The 21361-nt window shown below is 37.8% G+C and overlaps 1 protein-coding gene across 2 annotated transcripts in view; it reads left to right on the top strand.

The window, feature by feature from the left end:
- The window catches only part of lpar1 (lysophosphatidic acid receptor 1), a 35900-nt gene extending 16534 nt beyond the window's left edge, over positions 1-19366 (top strand). For both annotated transcript variants that reach the window (XM_008424688.3, XM_081613615.1), the window contains exons 2-3: positions 1357-2112; positions 14601-19366. In XM_008424688.3, coding sequence (XP_008422910.1) covers positions 1374-2112; positions 14601-14917 — 1056 coding nt within the window. In that variant the 5' untranslated portion in view covers positions 1357-1373 and the 3' untranslated portion in view covers positions 14918-19366. The remainder of the gene's footprint in view (positions 1-1356; positions 2113-14600) is intronic.
- The last annotated feature ends 1995 nt before the right edge of the window (positions 19367-21361 follow it).

The following is a 21361-nucleotide window of genomic DNA, read 5'->3' as shown; positions in this document are numbered from 1 at the left end:
TGTGTAGGGCTGGAGCTTTTTACACCGGCACACACACGTTTCTGCGTGCTGTGTTTGTTTGCATGCGTGAGTTGACACTAAGCATTAGGCTCCTGGTTCTGCTTAGTTTCCTTGGGATCCTGAGAAGCATCTTACAAGGATAGATGCTCACAGTCTTAGACTTGATGAGAAAAACATTTCTAGCTCAATTTTACACTAAAGTTTATTGACACAGTTCAAACACACACACACACGCACGAAGCCACAAATTTATGGCTTGTCACACATAGTGGGGATGCATGCATGCACAGAAACACACCAGTCTTGTGCAGCTTCGTTGTATACTTTGACTTGCAGACAGCAGCCGTTTTGTCTTAGACAATCATTTCAGACGCCTTGCTCTTATAAAGCTACTGCTTCTGACTTAATGGTAGCTGTTTTCCACATGTGAAGCAGTCAGGGTACCACACACACACACCCACGCTCGCTCACATAAACAGCAAGCAAGTAAACTGACTGTAATGCCAGAAGGATTTTATTTTTCCATGCTTAAGGTCTTGCTTACCAATATATACATAAAACGGTACCTAATGAAGAAGGAATGTCTTTTCCTGAAAAGAGACAAAATCATAGTTTAAGAAAGGATAGAAGTTTACTCAGAGGAAAACGGAGACATTTTGACAGCTATTACCTGATTTAAAATATTTTGACTGAATGCACTTTTTAACCATATGATAAACATGGACTGAAATTAATGGGATAAAGGGAGATTCACAAGATTATTCTGGTAAATTAGTACCAGACAAGTACAGACTCAGAAATTGAGATGCTAAATTACTTTGTCACTAGTAGGAGACTGGTTTCTAGTGTTATATAGGTAGCCCTGCTCAAACTAGTCATTATCATCAATGACTAACTACTCTGGATTTATGCTAAATCAAGGCGTGTCACTGAACTATTTTTCCAAGATGCCAAAAATCTGCAATGAACTTAGCCCACCTATCATTCGCCATTATCTAAATACTAGTCTGAATTAGGATAGTGCCCATTTGCTTAATCGAAATTGAAATCCATCCATCGATTCATTGTCATCCACTTATCTGGGGTTTGGTCGCAGCCTGAGCAGGGAGACCCAGACTTCCCTCTGCCCAGGCATTTGGGCCAGCTCCTCTGGGGGATTCCCAGGGTGACAAAACTTGACTTGCTTGATGAAGACAATATGTATTTATTGCTAAGTAAAACACAAAAAAAGAAACTCTGCTTCATACTAAAGTGAATGAAAACTTTTCTCTTTTTGTCGATTTCAAATGTTGAAATATAAAAGCATTACCTATTTTAATCAAATCTCAATTAACCTCTTTTTTTTTATCCTTTCAGCAACGATCGCCACCACCATGGACGAAGAGCAGTGCCACTACAACGAGACCATTGCCTTCTTCTACAACCGCAGTGCAAAGGACCTGGCTACCAACTGGAACACCGTGAGCAGGCTGGTGATGGGGCTGGGCGTCACTGTGTGCATCTTCATCATGCTCGCCAACCTTCTGGTAATGGTCGCCATCTACGTCAACAGGAGATTCCACTTCCCAATCTACTACCTGATGGCCAACCTAGCGGCTGCTGACTTTTTTGCTGGACTGGCCTACTTGTACTTAATGTTCAACACAGGACCAAACACGAGGTGGCTGAGTGTTTCAACATGGTTGTTGCGTCAAGGCTTGATCGACACCAGTCTTACAGCTTCGGTGGCCAACCTGCTGGCCATCGCCATAGAGCGTCACATCACTGTCTTCCGCATGCAGCTACATACGCGTATGAGCAACCGACGTGTAGTGGTGGTGATCGTTATAATCTGGACTCTGTCCATATTGATGGGGGCAATCCCCAGTTTGGGCTGGAACTGTATCTGCGCCCTGCAAAGTTGCTCCAGTATGGCACCGCTTTACAGCAACTCCTACTTGATCTTCTGGGCGGTGTTTAACCTGGTGACGTTTGTCGTGATGGTGACGCTTTACGCCCACATTTTTGTCTATGTGCGACAGAGGACCATGAGGATGTCGCGACACAGCTCTGGGCCACGGCGCAACCGAGATACAATGATGTCTCTGCTCAAAACTGTGGTCATCGTGTTGGGTAAGAATGATCTCTTAGTATTTACCTGTTTCCTTTCCTGTTTCTCCTCATCTACCCACAGTGCCTTCCAAGAGTTTTTATGCTTCCCAAGTTGTTTTACCTTATCACGTGTTACATAACAATGATCACTAACCAATTTTTTGACTTTCTAGCTTGACTGGCATAAGAATATTGAGGGAACTTTTAAAATGTCTCAAAAATAGGAAAAAAGAAAATCATTCAAATTAGTCATGTTTTCATCTACTGCTTTGGAGCAAAGGTGAGCTCTATTCAATAACTTTGACAGCATTCGTTTTAAATGGTTTTGATGAAGAGGTACACAAATATGGTTTGAATACATAATTCCACATTTCTCAAATTTGTGTTAAAATCAAGCAACATTTTCACAATTATGGAAAACTTTGTTTTAGTCTCTTCCATAAAATCTTAGTAAAATACACTTAAGTGTGTGTTTACGATTAAAATGTCAAAAGGTCTAAATGTCATGAAAACCTTTTCAAGCCAATACAGTGATCTTTCTTTGTGTATTTTAATTGTATAGGTTAATTTCTATTGTTTTTTTTGGTGGGGGAGAGGGGTTCAAAGAAAGGATCATTTTAAGACCTACATCCTTTAGTGAAACATTTTCTGAGATGAGGGTGCTATGTACCTGCTTAAAATATGTTTATGAAACTGATTACAGAGAATGTGAGTCAGCATTTTCAGCCAATATTGAGACATCAAATGTAGTGCACAATTAAGGCCCTCAATCTGTTTCAGATTGCAGTAATGGGTCCCTCTTTTTTCACAACAACAATGAGACATCCCCTACTCCCTTTTCTGTTGATTCCCAGTGATGTTGAAAGATCTATATTTATCTGTTGAACTTCATTTAGCAGTAAATGTCTGCACCTCTGTCTAGTTAGACATTTTGTTTATCATTCTAGCACTGAGTGCAACTACTGTCATCAGTCATCAGTTTCACCAAAACAATGAAAGTGTTGAATGGTTCATCTGCAAAGCTTCGGCATTCAGACCAAACACAGTGTCTGCCTAGTACGAATGCAGGCGTCACATACAGTGATCTCATTCTGTGCTGTCTTTTCTCAAATATGTCACAGAGTTGGGATTCAGCATGAGCGGTTCACAATGAATGTGTTCTCGGTGTGTTGGGATTTTCGTAAGCACACTTTTCATTGCTATTCATCAGTGTAAGTCCAGTTACAGTCTCAAGTAAACTATTTTAGACACATGTAAAGTGGGACAGATTCATGGTCAAGACCTCATCTATCCAAAATGTTAGTGTTTTAGTACAAAACTGATCAAATAATTAGTTCCACCTGTGACATGTGAAGCCATGGACCAAGTTGGCAGTCCCAGCGTACAAATTATTTGGCGGTGGAAAAAGGTGCGACTAGAAAACGTCATAATTTACATAATATCTTCGTATTTCAGTCAATTTGCAACGGTTACAAAAACACATTAGACCATGTACAGTTTCTCATCATAACACACACAAAAAAAATAGAAACCAAAGACAAAAGATGAAAAACCTTTCTTTCTCCCATTTTAACAGCATACCGACCAAACATAAAAGAACAGCAAAATAAAACCAACTGTTCAGGGCTGTATTGTACAGAACTCCTCCGGGCCGTAAAGATGTCACACACTTTCTTCAGCATGTGCAGCAGAGTTCCTCCAGCTTATCCAAAACAGACACAACCCCCCTTTCAGAAGGCCAAAACCATTACTTCAGCATAACCACTGTTCAAATGTGTGAATCCCTGCTCTCCCACTGAGAAATCCCAGGACACACACTCCAGTGTGGAAAGTTTCTGCACTACTTGTAGCACTAAACGTTCAGAGTTCCTTCCTTTAAATGCAGTTCTAGATTTTAGTGTATGACTGTTATATGTTTTGAAAGACTAAAAAACTGATAATCCCGTCAGGTTTTCTGGTGAGAAATCGACAGCACTTGTTAAATTGCCTTACATGCAGGTCATGACCTTGTTGCTTGGTGTGTTTAAATGGTCTAATTCAGTGGCGACACAGATCAAATAAATTACATGGCTTTAAGTAAACAGTGATTCTCAGGAATCCTGAGTTCAGTCACTAAAAATAATCCAGAAAGGAGGAACTTTAGTTAGTTTAGTTTACTTTTGTACTTTTGTTTGTTTGTTCCTATTGCATTTGGAAATCCACAATTTTCTCTCTCTTTTTTGAGCTCAGATCTACTGACATGGCCTAGATTTGTATTAATTATTGAACATTTCTGCAACTGGAGAAAAAAAAAAGAATGGAAATCATTAATCAAACATGACGTACAAAACACGCTTTGTGGAATAGGAATATGGTCTTAAAGCTCAATATGCTTGTGTTTAAAGTGATAAATTCCAGTTTCTTTGTAAAATTGACAATAGATAAATGTTTCTGGTTGATAAATGACAGTCCTATTAAGAAGCCTGCTATTGTGCCTTAACTTTAGACAAAGTAAATATTCATATAGTTACATCATCACCATATCATCATCATTTTGGATAAAAATAACTTCTCTAGCCGTTGGATGTGATTATTCATTACAATATGCTTTATGTAATAACGTCCGAGGCTTATGAATTATGCTATAAAGAAGTAGGACATTTTACCTAATACTGTTGTGTCTAAGTTGATTTTGTGCCTGCCAGCGCACGAGTTAGACGGCATTCATTTCTAACAAACATGGTCTGTTTTGTATTTAAGTTCAGAAGTGAGCAGAGCCTGACATTTTCATGTCTGAACATTTACCAGAGCAATGTTTTCCATTTTGAATGCCCCAGGACTCTTCAGTGTATAAGATTGCTTTTCGTCTTATTTTATTCATTTATCTTTTACGTAGGTTCACTCAAACCTCATAGTCGACCAGCTCAGTGGCTACAAAGCAAGTTAGTGCAAGATTTGTGGGGGAAAAAGGGCTTCGGAGTGCCTGAAAACAGGATATGTTGGACCCAGACAAAACATACCAAAGGATTTCACACGATTTGTCTCCGGTGTTCTATGTTATCTCATCCTGATGCATTTGTTGTCTTTGCAGCCAGTTTTAATACAAAACAGTGGAGAGCAGAATGTTCTCTCAGTAGAAGCAGAAAACATATATTCTCAGCTGCTTGAGAGATGCTTGGTTTTATTTTTGCTTGTTTAACCCAAGAGGAAAGGGGTTTTGCTTTCTGCCCGATGGTGTGTTCTCTTTATGTTTGTGGGGTCCAGATGTGGCAAAATGCTAAATATGAAACATGTGAGTGCTTTATTTTTGCACTGCACTTTGAAAATGTGAGCGGACGGTGAGAGGAAATATACCATAGTATGTGTTAAGGCACTAAGAGTTACCGCTTTCTCTGTTGTCGTATCTTCTTTTGAAATTATTTCAGCGAAACTTTACAAAAACTCACAAGAAACATTACACATTGGGGTAAATGGAAATCTAAACTCATCCCAGCGTCACTCCAGCTGCTTCTGGCTTCAGCGTTCCATATGCCTATGTGAATTGGTTACCCTTGAAGCAATAGTAAAAAATGTCCAGATAAATTATTGCACACATGTTTCAGATTCAGAGCAAACAGCTGTTGATTCCTGAGAATAGAACTTTTGATTCATGAGATAATTTTTTTGTCTTATTAGACACACTAAGTCATAACATAAAACAGACTTGAAATAATTTGGCAGAATCTGATTACGCTTTTACATTTTGGCAAGGACCGTTTCCTTTATACACGGATTGATTATTTCCCACTGCTACTTGAAACTGTTGTACCAAAGAAGATGTGTTTTTTCCCACAGTAAGGTGAATTAAAAACCCGGGTTGAGATTGAACAACTACATTTAGATTAAAAAAAACAATCTTTAATTTTGCAAACTTGTGGCAATCACAATTTATGCTTGATTAATACAATGAAATATAGCTTTTAGACTTAACTATATGCTATCTCAAACTCATTTGAAAATGTGCTGCATTTTATGACTTTTTGATGTTATTGTCTAAAATGATTACACAGACAATTTACAGAAAATGTTTCTGTAGCTTTTTGCATCCCTGACTCTAAAGCATCATTTTATAGTAGTTTGTAGTATATTACTGTGTTTGGAGAAGATCAAACATCACAAGTAACAAGGCTTTATATATATATATATATATATATATATATATATATATATATATATATATATATATATATATATATATATATATATATATATATATATATATACAAAAGAAAGTATCATACAAAAGAAATGAACCAGTGGACCTTGCTTTTGATTTAAAGCAAGTTTCTACAAAGTCACACTTATTTCATGTCACTGGAAGTAAAATATTACTGGCAAATTAAAGCTTCCCAGAGAGGGTGTGATCCGTTTTTGTTCAGCCAGGAATCCTCTCCAGGTTCTGAGTGAGCTCATTTGGAAATACCAGAGGGGATGCTGAGTATTACGTCTCCTGCTCTATCTATCACTCTCCTCTGCCAACTTTGATTGTGAGTAGTGAGTCACATCTGTATTAACATTGCTCCTGGACTCTTTAACAGGCTTTAGAGGATTTATTAAAACAAAAAAAAGAATATCACATGATGTCAAATCTCCTATGACGTAACAACCTTATGTTGCTGGTTTTGATAAATTACTTCTCAGAGAAGAACTGCTGTAACTTCTCCCATAATCGTTGCTGCCCTCCTGACTTTTGTCCTTCCTTCAGTTGTCCCTTGGGGAAACTGAGGGGGAAAAAAAATAAAATTTTGGTTACACAAATGCGCACATCTGCATTAACAGGGGTAGAAGAAAAGCGTGCAAATACAAAGTCTCCCACAGTCACATAAACCTCTGAGCTTAATAGAGAACACTCCAAAACCAGATTGGCTTCATTCACATAAAACTGACGATAATAAAGAGAAACAACAAAAAAAAAACACAATGTAGGTTGTTTATGTATTATCAGATGAAAACACATCTGGAAATAAAACAGACACACACATTAAAATAAATACATGAAGAAAATGAAAAAAAGAAAATCTTGGGACTTGTGAAAATAGTTATAAAGATCGAAATGATCGAGTTATCTAGTTATGCAGTATTTTTTGAAGAAAGATTGTAAAATCACTTTGTGAACAGAATTACATGGTAGTGGAAGGTATTGCAGCTCATGTTGACTCATTAAGATGAAAGTAATTCATCTAGCAGAGAGGACACATCAACCATATCTTTTCAGAGGACATGATAGGATCAGGAGGTTGAGCTTTATCTGTAAAATCCATTTCTACCTTTATAAGATGATTCAAGTTGTTTACAAACGCTTTGCAAACAGAATAAAGAAGGATAGTGGAGCAAACAGTGGCGTTAAAGAGGGATTAGTAGGTTGAGTGGAGTGAAAAAGGGGTCAGAGGTGGATGAGAGGGATGGTTGCAATAAAGAGGGTTCGTAAAAAAGGCTTTGGTAGATGAAAGTGGGATGAAGAAGGATCGTAAAGAGGAATGATGAGAATGAGTAAAACAAAAGGAGAAGTGAAAAAGAGTGGTCTTACAAAGAGAGAACAAGAATGAGTACAAAGAAAATGGGTCAGATGGAACATAGACGGGTCACACAGGTCATATTCAGCTTTCCTTCTCTTTTTTTCTTAGCCAGCACAAGATCTATGCTAAACAAAGTCCAATCGTACTTTCTAGAAGCAGAGTATATTTTTTACAACTTTATATCTTCACAGAATCACTGTATGCAAAATAACATTTGGACTACAGTGAGCTAATTTAAAGGCACTGCACATTAAGGCTATCTATGACATATTTTCTACTTCTTTTTGTTTAGGGTTAGGGTTAGTACAATTAACAAACAATGATACTGTAGTTGACTTAAAAATGACAGTTTAGTGTCTGTTTCTCTAAATCCAAGTCTCTACTTGCAGCTTCAGTTTTAACAAAGAATATCGCTTTGCGTGAAAACGCAAAACGCTCCAATACGACAAATCTGTATCACAAGAAAACCAAAGTTCAGAAATGCCAAACACTTGGTAAATCTGACTACAGTTGAAGTGGATTAGTTGACGGCGACATTGTTACAGTAGCAAACTTTTGTTTGTAGAATCATCCAATGAGGCCACCCATATGCAATGGAACAGTTACATATCCCACTGCTACAATTTGACAATCCATCAGGAGGACGTTTTGTTTGAATGACCTGAACAGATACACTTTACATTCATCTCCACTGACCCAGCAGCCCTTTCTAATTAGCCATGGCAGTTCCTGAATGTGTGGGCGTCTGTGTGTCAGTTGTTGGTCGTTGCAAGGGTCTTTTTGTGAATGATTTGATTATCTTAAAGCTTATGTTGCAGTATAAAGTCGCAGTATCAGCCAATGTGGCGTGCCAAGTCATACCATCCTCAAACACATGCAGCCAGATGGCATATCACTAACTTACATTTGTTTCAAAATCGCTCAGTGCGAGTGAACAGAAACAAACCAAGAACTCTTTCATGTCTGGATTTCAAAGGGAGAACTGAAAGAAATTGTTAGATGTTCCCAAATGTGTCTTCCAGACCCAGGCAATTATGTGATTTCTTTGCTACAGTTGCATATGTGGTTTCTGGCAAACTGAGACCTGAACCAATCAGGGCTGCTTGTGAGCCAAACTCTACAATCCAGCATAAGCGTTTAACGCGCCTGGAATGTTGATCATAATGTCACCTGTTTTCCGTGTGCTTCTGTGAATGTTTGGGTGTTGCCAAGAAATCTTTTTTTTTATTTTTTATTTTGCACAGTGAAACTTTTCTAATCTCTAACAATGGCTGTATCTGTCTGTTAGAGTCCTGTTTCAGCAGCATCAGTCGCTCATTTTGCCAAACTCCAAGTGCTGCCTGAACATTGATGTGGTTCTTAAAGTTTTCATGGAAAATCCAGTGTGTTTTGGTTCCAACCTTGATCCACCGTGAGCTTTCTTAATAATTCAGAAATACATATTTGGTTTACAATTAATCTCCCCAGTCTACTGTTTATTGACACTGTCAGTTTTTTTTCTTAAATTCATTTTGACAGCCTATTTTACAGATATTTTGGTAAAATGTATACTTTTTTTATACGGTTGTTGAAAACAGCTGGCCACTTACTTTAAGAATAAGATGTTTAACTCAGTAAATAATAACATGTTGAGATCTATTTGAACTTTGATAACCGATGGTATTGGTTAAGTTAATCAAGTTAAAGTTATTATTATTATTAAAGAGACGGATAATTTCTGATTGGTATAAGCTCTGAACATCCTGAATTGATTAGGTTTTAAAGGCAGACGGCATGATCTTCTGAACTTTGTTGGGTTATTTACATTATGTTGTTCCATCTTATGTTGCTTTTCATTTCTGTTCCTGACTAATAATTATTCTTTTACCTTAGTGCCCCAGTTTCCTGCCCTTGTACACCTGTTTTCCATCTGCTCATTTACTCACCTGTGTTGCATCCAGTAATCAAGTCCTTAGTATATATACACTCCAGTTTGCTCACTTGATGTTTGATCTTCCTGTTTTCCTCATTCTGTCCTACATGATCTGTTATTAAAATATTTCAATATTCTTTACCATCTATACCATCACCCCCTGGGTTTTTTGGGGGTTCTCCACAATCTCAAATTGTGACACCAATGCTGGAAACTGGGCGTCTTTGCTGTCTGAATACAAAAGCCGAGTGTGTTCGGAGTAAGGCACTTATGGTCGCATTGCATAGACTCAGAGTAGAAACCACAAGCACAGACATAAAACTACCCACAGAAGCAAGGAGTTACAGCAAAGTGTTTTGATATGTAGGCAAAAATCTGTGCTTCAAGTCACCTTTGGAAAAATGGTCACAATTTGGAAGCTATATTTGTCGAACGCAAAAGATACATTACTCTGAATTTGTTTTTGTTTGCTTGCTTTGAACAAAAAGGCAGAAGTCGGGTTCAAAAACCAGAAGCTTCACTTACAAATGAGTCACTGCTTAGTAGCAACTCTGCAGATAAATTATGGACTGAGCGGAAGAACAAAATATTACCGTAAAGGAAGTCGGTGTTCTTAGAGCCAAAAAAAGAGTTTGACACTTTGTTCATTGATGAAACCACTAAAGGAAACCCCCCACTCACAGCACACCATAATCCTCCTTATCATTAACTAAACACCCAGTGACTAAATAAGCTTCGTTTTATTTGGAAACCCTGATACAGAAAAGAGTAGGAAAGAAGAAAAAAAAGCACTTCTGCAGAGAAGCCACTGAGCTATATAGAGATGATGGTCACAACCACAGAGGATAGCTTGGTTTTTAAAAAAGAGCTAAATTGAGAGTGAAATATAGACAAAAAAATGACAGAATGTGCCAAAAGATTATGGACAGAGACGTAACTTGAGTAGGCAGGGGATGACATGAAAAGCTGAAAATAAAAAAAGCAAGCAGTAGATAACACACAGGAAACCAAAGCAGCTGTGGAAAAGAGACAGAAAACGGCAAACAGATTAGTGGAAGGAGAACAACAAGAGAGCAGTAATGCAATAATGAGTTCTTATGAATTTAAAAGCACGAAGGAGTAATCGCTACAGCTGAAACCTTAGCTAACATGATGACACATGAGAAATAATTGGAAAGCTTCATTAAGGGATAATATTGCCAAAAGCTTTTCTTTGACTCAAACTTGTTTTATGTTTCACATGAACTTATTCGATTTTTGAGTTAGAAATTCAAATTAATTATTTGTATATCGACAATACGCATTAGCTTTGGAAAACATGGAGGTTTAGATTCTAGATCTTTTCGTAATTCTATAAGAACACTTGTTATCAGCACATATCTTTTTATATAACAGGAGCAAAGTGAGTTTAGCTCACTGGACCTACCAGAACACTCACAGATCCGATTAGCCGTCAGCATTAATGTCCTTTGCCGTGACCACGATGTTTTCCAGTTATTTACAGGGTAATATGTGCCTGGTTAGCTGCAGGGCACTGACAATGGGAGTGGGGATGGATGTTTGTCACACAATGGATGCAACATCTGCACTGCCTTATAGTGACTATCATGGATTTTGCTTCAGACAAATACTGTCAGATATTTCCCCATAATGCCACGGAACAAATGCAGAACTGCGTTACTTGACAGATGTTGCTGTATTTTCTTTTATCACAACCACAGCCCACAGCACAAATCACTTGTAAGTGAATTTCTGCAACTGTTGGCATCAGTGTTTAATCTGAGTTCAACACTTGATGCTTAGCCATTTTGAAAGCCTCTTGGTATTAAGGAAGTTTAAAACTACTATATTTATCCCAACATGAGGTTAAATATTGTCGTAGCTCACATCATCCAAATAGCTAGAAAATGATTTTTATGGATGGTGATTTTGTGGGCAGAAAGATTTTCCAGTAACGGTCAGTCTTGTGCTGTTGTTGGCAAACACTGCTAATCCACTTCATTTGCTTTTGCAGCTCTTCTCTGTTTCTGTGTATCGCTCTCTGGGCGTGTGGTTATAAGGCCGGGCAGAGAGACACTGTAGTCAGGGATATGAACCTCACCCATGTTCGATGAAAATAATATCTTGTACTTCGTCCTTCTCTCTGGTACTGCTCTGCGTCCAAGAATAATCATTTTCAACTCTTATTGCCACTGTTGCACATCATAACAATTTTCTAAATCAAATCTGAACTGATGCAAAAATCAGTTGAACCCCCGTGCACGCGCGTTACCTTCCCAACTTAGAACTTTCTAAAAGTGCACAATCTGGACCAACATATATTGACTTGCAAAACTAATCACATCCCTTGAACCGTTTTCACATTTTGCCTCAACCACAAATTTCTGTGTATTTTATTGTAATTTTACACTGCAATATAGAGCGAGACAGTAAGTAGTAGTACTAAGCAATGGGTTATTTTGTATTTAATCTGTTTTAAAGGCTAACAAGGTAAAAAAAAAAGAAAGTACCTGCAGTCATAGCAAAGAGTATGTAACTGTAAATCAAGAGATTAACTATTTATTTGCTAAATAGCTACAGTGTCTGGTAGCAGCAATTATTAGGCCAAACAATGGATTGTCTATTGGATTTTAAGCCATACTTTGAGTTGTCTGTTCTCTCTTGACCGTTTCTTAAAATTCCAATAAAACACTTGGAAACCACATGTAGTCATGTGGCACAGCATGTAAAGGTTGAAGGTGTACAGACAGCTTTGCACTCAAACATTCTTGAAGCTTCGCCAAACAGATATATTCCATATTCTTAGGGTATTTCAGGAAACAAAAGACTGTGATGTCTCGTAAAAGGAAAGCAAATGCATTCCTGAAATGTGAGCGGGACTGTGACTGAACAGAACCACATTTCGGTAACAGATAAGACATCCCAACGATGAAAAGCAGAAGAAACACAATGCTCCGGCCGTTAGAGGAAAAACTGTTGCGATCATGGCCAGAACAGATCTCCTTTTACCAGCAGCAGCAGCAATAACTGCTTAGTGATTAATTTTCCAATGAAACAAAGATGTATCTGATATCTGTATGACTTGCAGATGTTCTTCCATCTCTGTGTGTGTCATGTTTTTGCATCACTTCGCTTCCCTCAGTTCAGAAAGTGCTGCTGTATTTCAGTAGGTTTTGACTGCCTGGTGTTGTGTCACCCTGGTCTCTATTATTTCTGTAACATCATGCCAACGTCTGTTTAATATTTATTTGTTTGGAGTTTTCTTCCATCAGTGTTGCTTTCAAAGTAGTTCAGGTCTTTCTAAGAAGGTCTAAAGGTTCTTTCCAGACACTAACAGCATGCAAAGTAGATTACCATACATTTCAACATTTTCCACGCAGGTTCAGTATGTTTATTTACTTTTCTCCAGTGACTTTCCACTCAGCCTGCCCCTTTTCCCTCCTTGTGGCATTTTCAAGAGGTAACTAGGCAAAAGGAGGGAAAAAAAGTTTTTATTTCTTTAAACTCTATGAGCAAAGGTACTTTTTTTTTAATTATATGCTACACGGTGAACAAACTCATTGCAAATATTTGATTAAAAGCCGTCTTTTATTTTATTCCAAAAGATAAACATGCTTCATTCATTCGCAGTGCAAGAGTACAGTATTGGGATTCTTCTCCTTTCCTTATTCATTTCTTTATTTTTGACCATGTTGTATTCAAACGCAAAATGTTTCCTTGGTGATCCAAATAGTGCTTCGGATATTTTGTATGCTGGGTTGTGAAGCATTTAGGAAATGCAACCAGTTCTGCAGAATCCGGAGAGTCTGCTTGCATAGCTGGGAAGTGAGATCAAGCCTTTTGCTGCAGCTGCTGCCTGAACAGCGCAAACAGATAACAGGCCGGCCTGTCAGCTCTCTCTTTCCCAACTCTTTCTCCACTTGCACAATTCCTAATTCAGTTTTTCTTTTATAGTCTCAAGAGACTAATGTCCTGCAGTTGTCTTGAGGAAATGACAAAGTACCAAAGCTTGACAGATCTAAAAAAACAAAAAAAAACAAAAAAAACTATAGAATTGGAAAAAAAAGATGCAACAGTAAAACATGTTTGAAAATTGTTTGGAAACAGCATACATTTGAATATTAGTAGAATGAAATCCAGATTCATTATGATTTAAAGTGCTAGAAGTGGCTATTATTTAAAATGTTTCATCTAGGTGGGTTATGAGGACTCAAAGGTTTAAAAGGCTGGTAACATTCAAGCAGTTTGTGGGGAAAAAAAGTGATCAAGACAATAGAATGACACACTCAGTGTTATACTATCCTCAGTCAGCTTCAGTGCACGCAGGTTGCAAATATGTAAACAAGTTCACAGAATTATCCCAAAAGAAAACAACTGGGCCCAAACATGAGAAACGATGGGCTACATGCCTAGAAGTGAGGAGCATGGGTTACGTTGGGATTCCGGTTTTAAGTTCCTCAAAGCTTTGTTCTGATTAAATCAGTGGAAAACAAACCTCCTTCCATCGAAATAATACTGCCAACCTCGAGACTGCTTCTTGTTGACATCCGCCTGGTCAAAGTTGTTTTGCTGGCCAAAAAAAATAAATAAAAAGATTGTAAAACATGGGCTGTGTGTCCATATTTTACGAGTTAAAGAAAAGCTTTCAGTGCTGTTTTGCAATTGTGGCGCATTGTAAATACCCACTAATGTACTGCAGCCATAATTCAAAACATTTCAAAGGCACTTTGAAACAAAAGCACTTTCCTTTCATCCTGCGTTATTAGATAGAAGTGACTCAGATGTGGTCAGAGAGTGTTGCAGATTCCTTTTATTGTCAGTTAATAACAATGTGGTTATTAAGTGGTGGAGAAGTGTTAACAGCAATCTTGCTTGCTAGCAACAGACCAAAAAAAGAATTTCCTTAGACGATATTGTGGCTTCCTGTTCATCAACACCTAAGTAGTTGTCTGGAAGAATGTTCTCAATTACAAGAAAAGAATCCAATCTGTTGCCTTTTCGCACACTTCTAATGACAGCTTTGACACTTGCACACACATCTAATACACGTTTTGTGTCTTTAGGTGCCTTTATAATCTGTTGGACCCCAGGCTTGGTCCTCATACTTCTCGATGTCTTCTGCTCCAGCTGCACCGTCCTCAACTATGAGAAGTTCTTCCTGCTCCTTGCCGAGTTCAACTCGGCTATGAATCCCATCATCTACTCATACCGGGACAAGGAGATGAGCGCCACCTTCAAGCAGATCTTGTGCTGCCAGCGGCAGGAGAACGTCAACGGGACGGTGGCGGACGGATCCGACCGCTCGGCGTCTTCGGTCAACCATACGGTGCTGGGCGCTGGCGGCGTCCATCACCATCACAATGAGCACTCGGTGGTTTGAAATGATTGCCAAAAAGGAAGTCTGAAAGTTGTAGTTGTTCTGCCTGAGACTATTTAGATACTAAACGAGGGATGTGAATGTGACGGATCATAGACTGCTGTTTAATTTACAAACAGGTGACACAAACTGGTGATCAGTATGATGGAGAGATCAATGAAGAAATGGCAGGAGAAGAAGAAGAAGAAGAATGGAAGTAAAAAAAAATGATGGAAAGACCATATGAAGGAAGAGGGGAAGTCTAACGTTTGGGGACTCTGACAGGGTGTTCGTATTTTTCTTTAGCTGTATGTTGGGGTTCTTTTGTGTTAAATGTGTTTTTTTTTTTTTTGTTTTTTTTTTACAAGCAAAGATGATATGATTTATTTAAGTAATCTGTGAAATGGTAATGCCAGTATAACCATTCTCTTTCTCCACTCAGTCTGTTTAACGTTGGAACTACTACACTTCAAGACACGCCAAGACAAAACTGTTGAGACCCATTTCCATGTTACCTTTCCCCATAACTGAGGCATAAACAAACTCCTCGTAGATTCACCACCATTCTACTATCTGAACAGAAGCTGCTTCATGATTATGTCGAGTGATGGAGCAGACGGACTGTACTGTGAATAATCAAAACAGTATCAACTTCGCACATCATCAGTTTAAATCTTTGATCATTTTCAGAAAGTCTTGAGAAAGTCTAACACCTGTGAGATTTTACCAAAAGAAACCTTTTTTTAGTCCTGTTACACCGTTTTGATATATTGTTGCATTGATCAGCTCAAGACTTGCAGAACCAGCAGAGTGAATTTAGAGGCATTTGTATCCATTTTGCTCCTTACTTCTTTCATTTTGAAATGATAACCTATTTCATTTCTATGCTCATAAGCCGTTGCATAAAATTTTATTTCTTTGCAAATAAGTCAAAACCAGATATTTTCATACAGAGCATAAACACTAGCATATTTTTCCCCACTGTCTGACAATAAACCAGACTTTAATTTTTCCTACCTACGTCAGTTAGAATTACCAAAATTATTTCTCATTCCAGAATTTAGCAAATGGTAGAAATGTTATTTCAGATTTATCACAATTCTTGTTCAGACAGTGTCAAAATATATATATTTTTCTTTTTACTATACTGGCCTTACAACCACAGTGTATAAAGATTCAGTTGTGTGTGTTTCTTTATGCTAGTTATGAAGACATTAAGGGATTGTTTAAGGGATTCCACTGCATTGCAGTAAAATGCAGTGACAACTTAATATCTTAGAATGCAACAAATTGGTAAATGTGCTCAGTTGGCTACATCAATAGACCTGGTCTTTTATATGTAGAGATAAAACATGGCTACGCTCCTTAATCTGAGTTAACCCACTGGTCTGCATAGTTTACAGAAATATTGCTTATTCCTATACCTATAACTTGGTTATTCCAACTTCTAGGTAGGATTATACGTTCCCAAAGTGTTTACATTACATTTTTTATCATCTGTTTCGAAACAAACCTAAGATGATGCTGAGATCAAGCTCTGCTCAAAACGTTTGTCCTAAGATGACAGCAGGTCGAGTCAAATAAATAAGCTCAAACAAATTGGCACTCGGACAAAAATGTTGACAAAATTCTCCGAAAATGGAAGGCTTATAAAGTCACCTACTGGCAGAGCAGAAGCATGACTAAGACTCTGCAGTCATGCTTGGAGCTGTGTCACACTCACTTCAGACAGAGTGGTGCTGTGAGTGTGCCACTAGCAGAGCCAATAAAACTCCAGTCACACATAGTTCTGATGAGCAATTTCCTCAAAGGTCTGCTATTTCAAGATGATTCGCAGTCCGTTGGTGTCGCAGACATCATTCCGGGCTTAAACAAAAACCATTTCACCTTTCTGTGAAAATGTACGTTTTCTAATAAATTGTCTCAGCAACCGTTCCTCCAGGGGGCCACAGGCTCGTGTTAAAAACACCCAGTTGAGTGTCATTAAGTTACAAGAAGGAGAATTCCCTAAACTTTTGCTGCAACAGTGTTACTAATCACATAAGCAAGGTTACATGTATATAAAAGTATGTAGTTTGGTGAAGTAGCAGCAGATGAGACGAGCTGACAAACTCTGCTTGACATCCTCTTCTAGTATTTGTCAAACTAATTTGTTAAATTTGTGATATACACTAATTATTGTCAAAGTTCTGACTTTACCTTGATGCCTTGTGCTAGACTCTCTTGGATTGAGAAAATAGTCACTTATTGTTTTAGCATTACCTAAAATAGACCATGAGAACATTTGTTTTTGAAAGACACATAGACTGAATCAAAAGAGGGTCCAGTGAAAATAAATCGGTGAATAGGAGATGTTTTATTTTTTCTTCATTTTTTTGCAACTGTTCTGCATCAGGTACATTCTGGAGCATTTACATGATTCCTAAATGGTGTCAGCTATGCCACACTTTGTATAGTAAAAACTCATGTATTTATAAAGTATGTCTGTTTCAAAAAGAAGGGGTTTATTTTCCCCTTCACCAATCTGTTACCACAAATAAATTATGGAGCCCAAAATGTTTTTGCTACTTTCAAGACTTCTTTTGCTTTTGCTATTTCTCAAGCCTAAATGATTCGGATCATTTATTTTAAACAAAGATAACCTGAGTAAATACAAAAAAAATATGTTCATATAATAATTTCATGTATTGTTAATTGCATCTAAGCCAATCTGACCCTAAATGCAATTACCAACATTGTGGATGATTTTTTTTTTTTTTTTATTGTTGTTGTTTTTTTCATCTCACTGGAGACTGAAAAAAGCATTTTAGAGCATAAACATTTTAGGTAATGCTAAAAGATTATGTACATGGAAACTTAACATAGCTTGTCTAACTAAATGATGGATTTGATGGTTTTAACTGTAATCTAAACTTCTATATAAATTAATTAATCAATAGAAGCATGCAGTACCAACACAAAGTATTATACAGCTGATACTAATGCCTAAATTTGGTTTCATGGAAATGGTTAAATTTCAATTAAACATGTCCATGAAACCAACATGATTTTTAATTTTCTTTACTAAGCTCAACAGTAACATGGTCAGTTGAAGTTTCCCGTATTTAGTCAACATGTGATGTTTAAAGACTTCAAATCCATGTTGCCAATTTATTTCAGCTTAGATTCTTTTCTTTCAGGTAAATTAAAGATGAAGCACTGTTATGAACTGCACCTTACTCAAAGCTGTCAAGTTGTTTTTCTCTTCCCATTATGTCAAGATGGCTGTTTTGGTGCTTTTTTTTTTGTCTGATTGTTTTTACACATTTAAAAGGGAGATTTATAAAATGCCTTGTATTTTTAAGTAAAAATGAATTATCAAATTTGCCCCCTACCTGTTCATCTGGACTCAGGTTTGCGCTCTTCACTTCAGTAACTGAAGACCTTTTCTGTACTGTCATCCTTCACATTCACAACATTTTTTTTGTCTCACTAATGAATTATTCAGCTAATTATAGCAAACCACATAAACTGTCATTGCTTGTCTGTTTACTATCGTGTCAGCCTTTGCATACCCTTGTAAGTATAATTGTACAGTTTTCTTAAATATATCTGAAATATGTTATTCCAAAGTTAATCGCGAAAAAGTGAAAACATGTTTGTTGGATTTCATTGTCATACTTTTGCCCAAATGTACCGTAGGAATGCGTTTGTGGTTTGATGTCATCTAGTTTCTGCTGTGAATGAAGTGAATTTTCTGATGGCCCTATAAACATTCAGAACATTTTTTTTCACTTGCTTAAAGCTAGCTTTGTGAGTGCAGTGCATTCCAGTTTGTTTAGAAAAGTAACCCAACACTAGAGTTAGTTGGTTGGAAGTCTCAAGCTTGTTTCACCTTCACACAAGTCCAGCAGTGTTTCCATGTAACTACATCCAACAGCGGTTTCACAGAGCAGAGAGGTGAGAAGTGAAACCCCCTGGAGTTGAACAAGAGCAGCAGGTGGTGTTAAGTTATCTGAGTCTGCTAGTCGTCCAGCGTTTTACTGGGGGAAGGAATGTTTCTCTTAAGGGCAATGCGTTTGTCTCAACACTTATTTTCTTCTGTAAATCTCATATTTTGTTTCATGATCTGTCCATTTCTGTTCAGATTAGCATGATGTGCCTCATTTGTAGTTTTGTGGTGAATCAGTGTTTATTGTGGCCTTCTACTGCTGTTGTTTGGCACAGCCAGCTTGGTTAGCAAGTTTTATCAAGCGCAATTCCCATATGCAAGTCTCATTTTTTATTTTTTTTATTTTTTACAAAAAAACTACTTTAAAACCTTAAAAATGCCAAACCTTTCTGTACCAGTAATGTTAGTGTGTAAATGTGACCCAGAAATGGATTTTCAGTAATATCAATACATCAGACGTCAATGCCAATGAATATACACCCAAAGCAATTGTATTGATATTTCAAAACCAATAAAAGAAAATACCATTAGAAACATTCTAATTTGTGTCTGAGTGAAATTTATAGTTTGATAAATGTGTGGAACAGGATTAAATGAAAAAAGAAAAACATTGTATTTGGTCTTGCCAGGGCTGTTCCTCTGTTATCTGCTTCTGTTTCCATGACATCTAGGAAGCTCGGACAGGGAACACAGGGTGGCTGATAGACAGACGCAATAATGCATGAACTTTGAGCCAATTTACACATTTCCGACAGCCTTGTTCTTCAGCAGGTGCCTCTGCACCAGCCTGCTTTCCATTTAAACACCTTGCAGCTTCAGGAGGGATGTGCTGGAAAAAAAAAGTTTCTGAAACAATTATTGGCTGGCATTTTAGACTTGATTCACAATATGTAGCTAGCAAATAAATAATACAATATGCTACTCTTGTGCAAACAGAATGTGGTTATCAAAGTGCCGGCATAACATTCTGACTAATATGGCAACATAGTGCCATTTTACTGCACAGTCAATTTTAACTTCAGTTGTTATAAAGAAAATTATACATATATGTATAAATAATAAAACAGAAGACACTTGATTGTAAATTAATGCCTCAAATTAGGTCTCTGTCTCTTTAAGAAACACTTGCTTTTTCCGATGCTCCACCTTTAGGAAGTCATCACAACATCACCCCGCTATTAACCATTTAACAACATTTTTTTTCACCAGTGTTTCACTCAGAAGTAGCTTATCTCAAGCTTGCTTATTGAGATAAGCAGATTTGAAGTTCCATCAAGTGTTTGCTAATTGCTGGTGGCTAGTCTGAAGGAGCTGAGTGGGAGAGTCGCAGGACACGGGAGCTCTGTAATGCGGAAACTTGGAATAATGGAATCTGCATCTCGGAGGAGGAGCTTAATCCTCGAAGTCGGTGTTAGATAAGAAATGGGATTCACCTGCAGTAGTAGTGAAAAATATCCTTCTTTTAATTTTTTTTTAAAGGCAAAGATCAGAGTTTTGTTGCATACAGCAAGAAACATCATGTTGATTATTTAGCATGACTGTCTCCAGTGTCCCATGAAGGCAGAAGAGAGACGAGGTTCTTACTTATTATTCTAGGTGTACCTTGATGTATGAATAAATGTTTATTTATGACCAATTTGAGACTTGAAACCAAATCTGCATGGTACTGGCGAGAACTAGGCTGCTTGAGTGGTTAACTGCGATGTTTTGATAGAAATGGTCAGGGTCAGTTGCGTGTCCAGTGGCGCAAAGCAAAATGCATCGGAGACCTTACCGCAGTCGGCAATTTTTTATTTTTTTGGAAAGAGTGACATGTTTTTGCGTGGGCATCCGCTATCTACCGTTTATTGTTCCACAGTTTTGGAGTGTTTGCCTCCAGCTGACTGATATATGCCTCTTTACTTCCTGTTGCTCCTGAACGGACCAATGAAAGCCAACATGGCCAAGCAGGAAATACCGCCGGTCGCTGACTGAAGGGGATGTCACATCACTGTCAGGTCAACATGGACACTTTCCATGATTCTTATTATGGTCTGCTGAAAAGCAAAATTGCTCCCCCTGCTCAAAGATTCACAAGTTGACAGGACAGAATTCCATATTTTCTTGCAACCTGCGCCACTCAGAAAGTCAGCGGGTTTATAACAACTGAACTTCAAAGATTCACTCGCCCAAAGGAGAATATTATTACAGCGAAACAGGAAGGGATTCTTAACTCTAATAATGTGGAGATGCCAAACTCCAAGAGCTGCTTTATCCAACTGTGAGAAAGATTAGAGCTTCCATTTAAATAAACCTTTTGCTTGGAAGAGGGATGACTGTCTGACTCAGTGTGAATGAAGGCCGTTTAACCGTCATATGTGGCCGTCGCATTTTGACATAAACATTTTGAAGACAGAGAAGTAATGAGGACACAAAATGATCTGCAGTTGGACCAAAAAAACTTATTTATGAGAGAAGAGGCAAGGCAAGGAAAAACCTGAAATAAGGTCCAGATGTTGAGGAGGTGAAAAGCGAGGCGACATAGGAGGAAGTGGGAG

The sequence above is a fragment of the Poecilia reticulata genome, chromosome 12 (assembly GCF_904066995.2).
Source record: "Poecilia reticulata chromosome 12, P_reticulata-male-v2, whole genome shotgun sequence".
Taxonomy (NCBI): domain Eukaryota; kingdom Metazoa; phylum Chordata; class Actinopteri; order Cyprinodontiformes; family Poeciliidae; genus Poecilia; species Poecilia reticulata.
The sequence above is the reverse complement of the archived record's forward strand: the minus strand, read 5'-3'. Positions and strand labels throughout refer to the sequence as shown.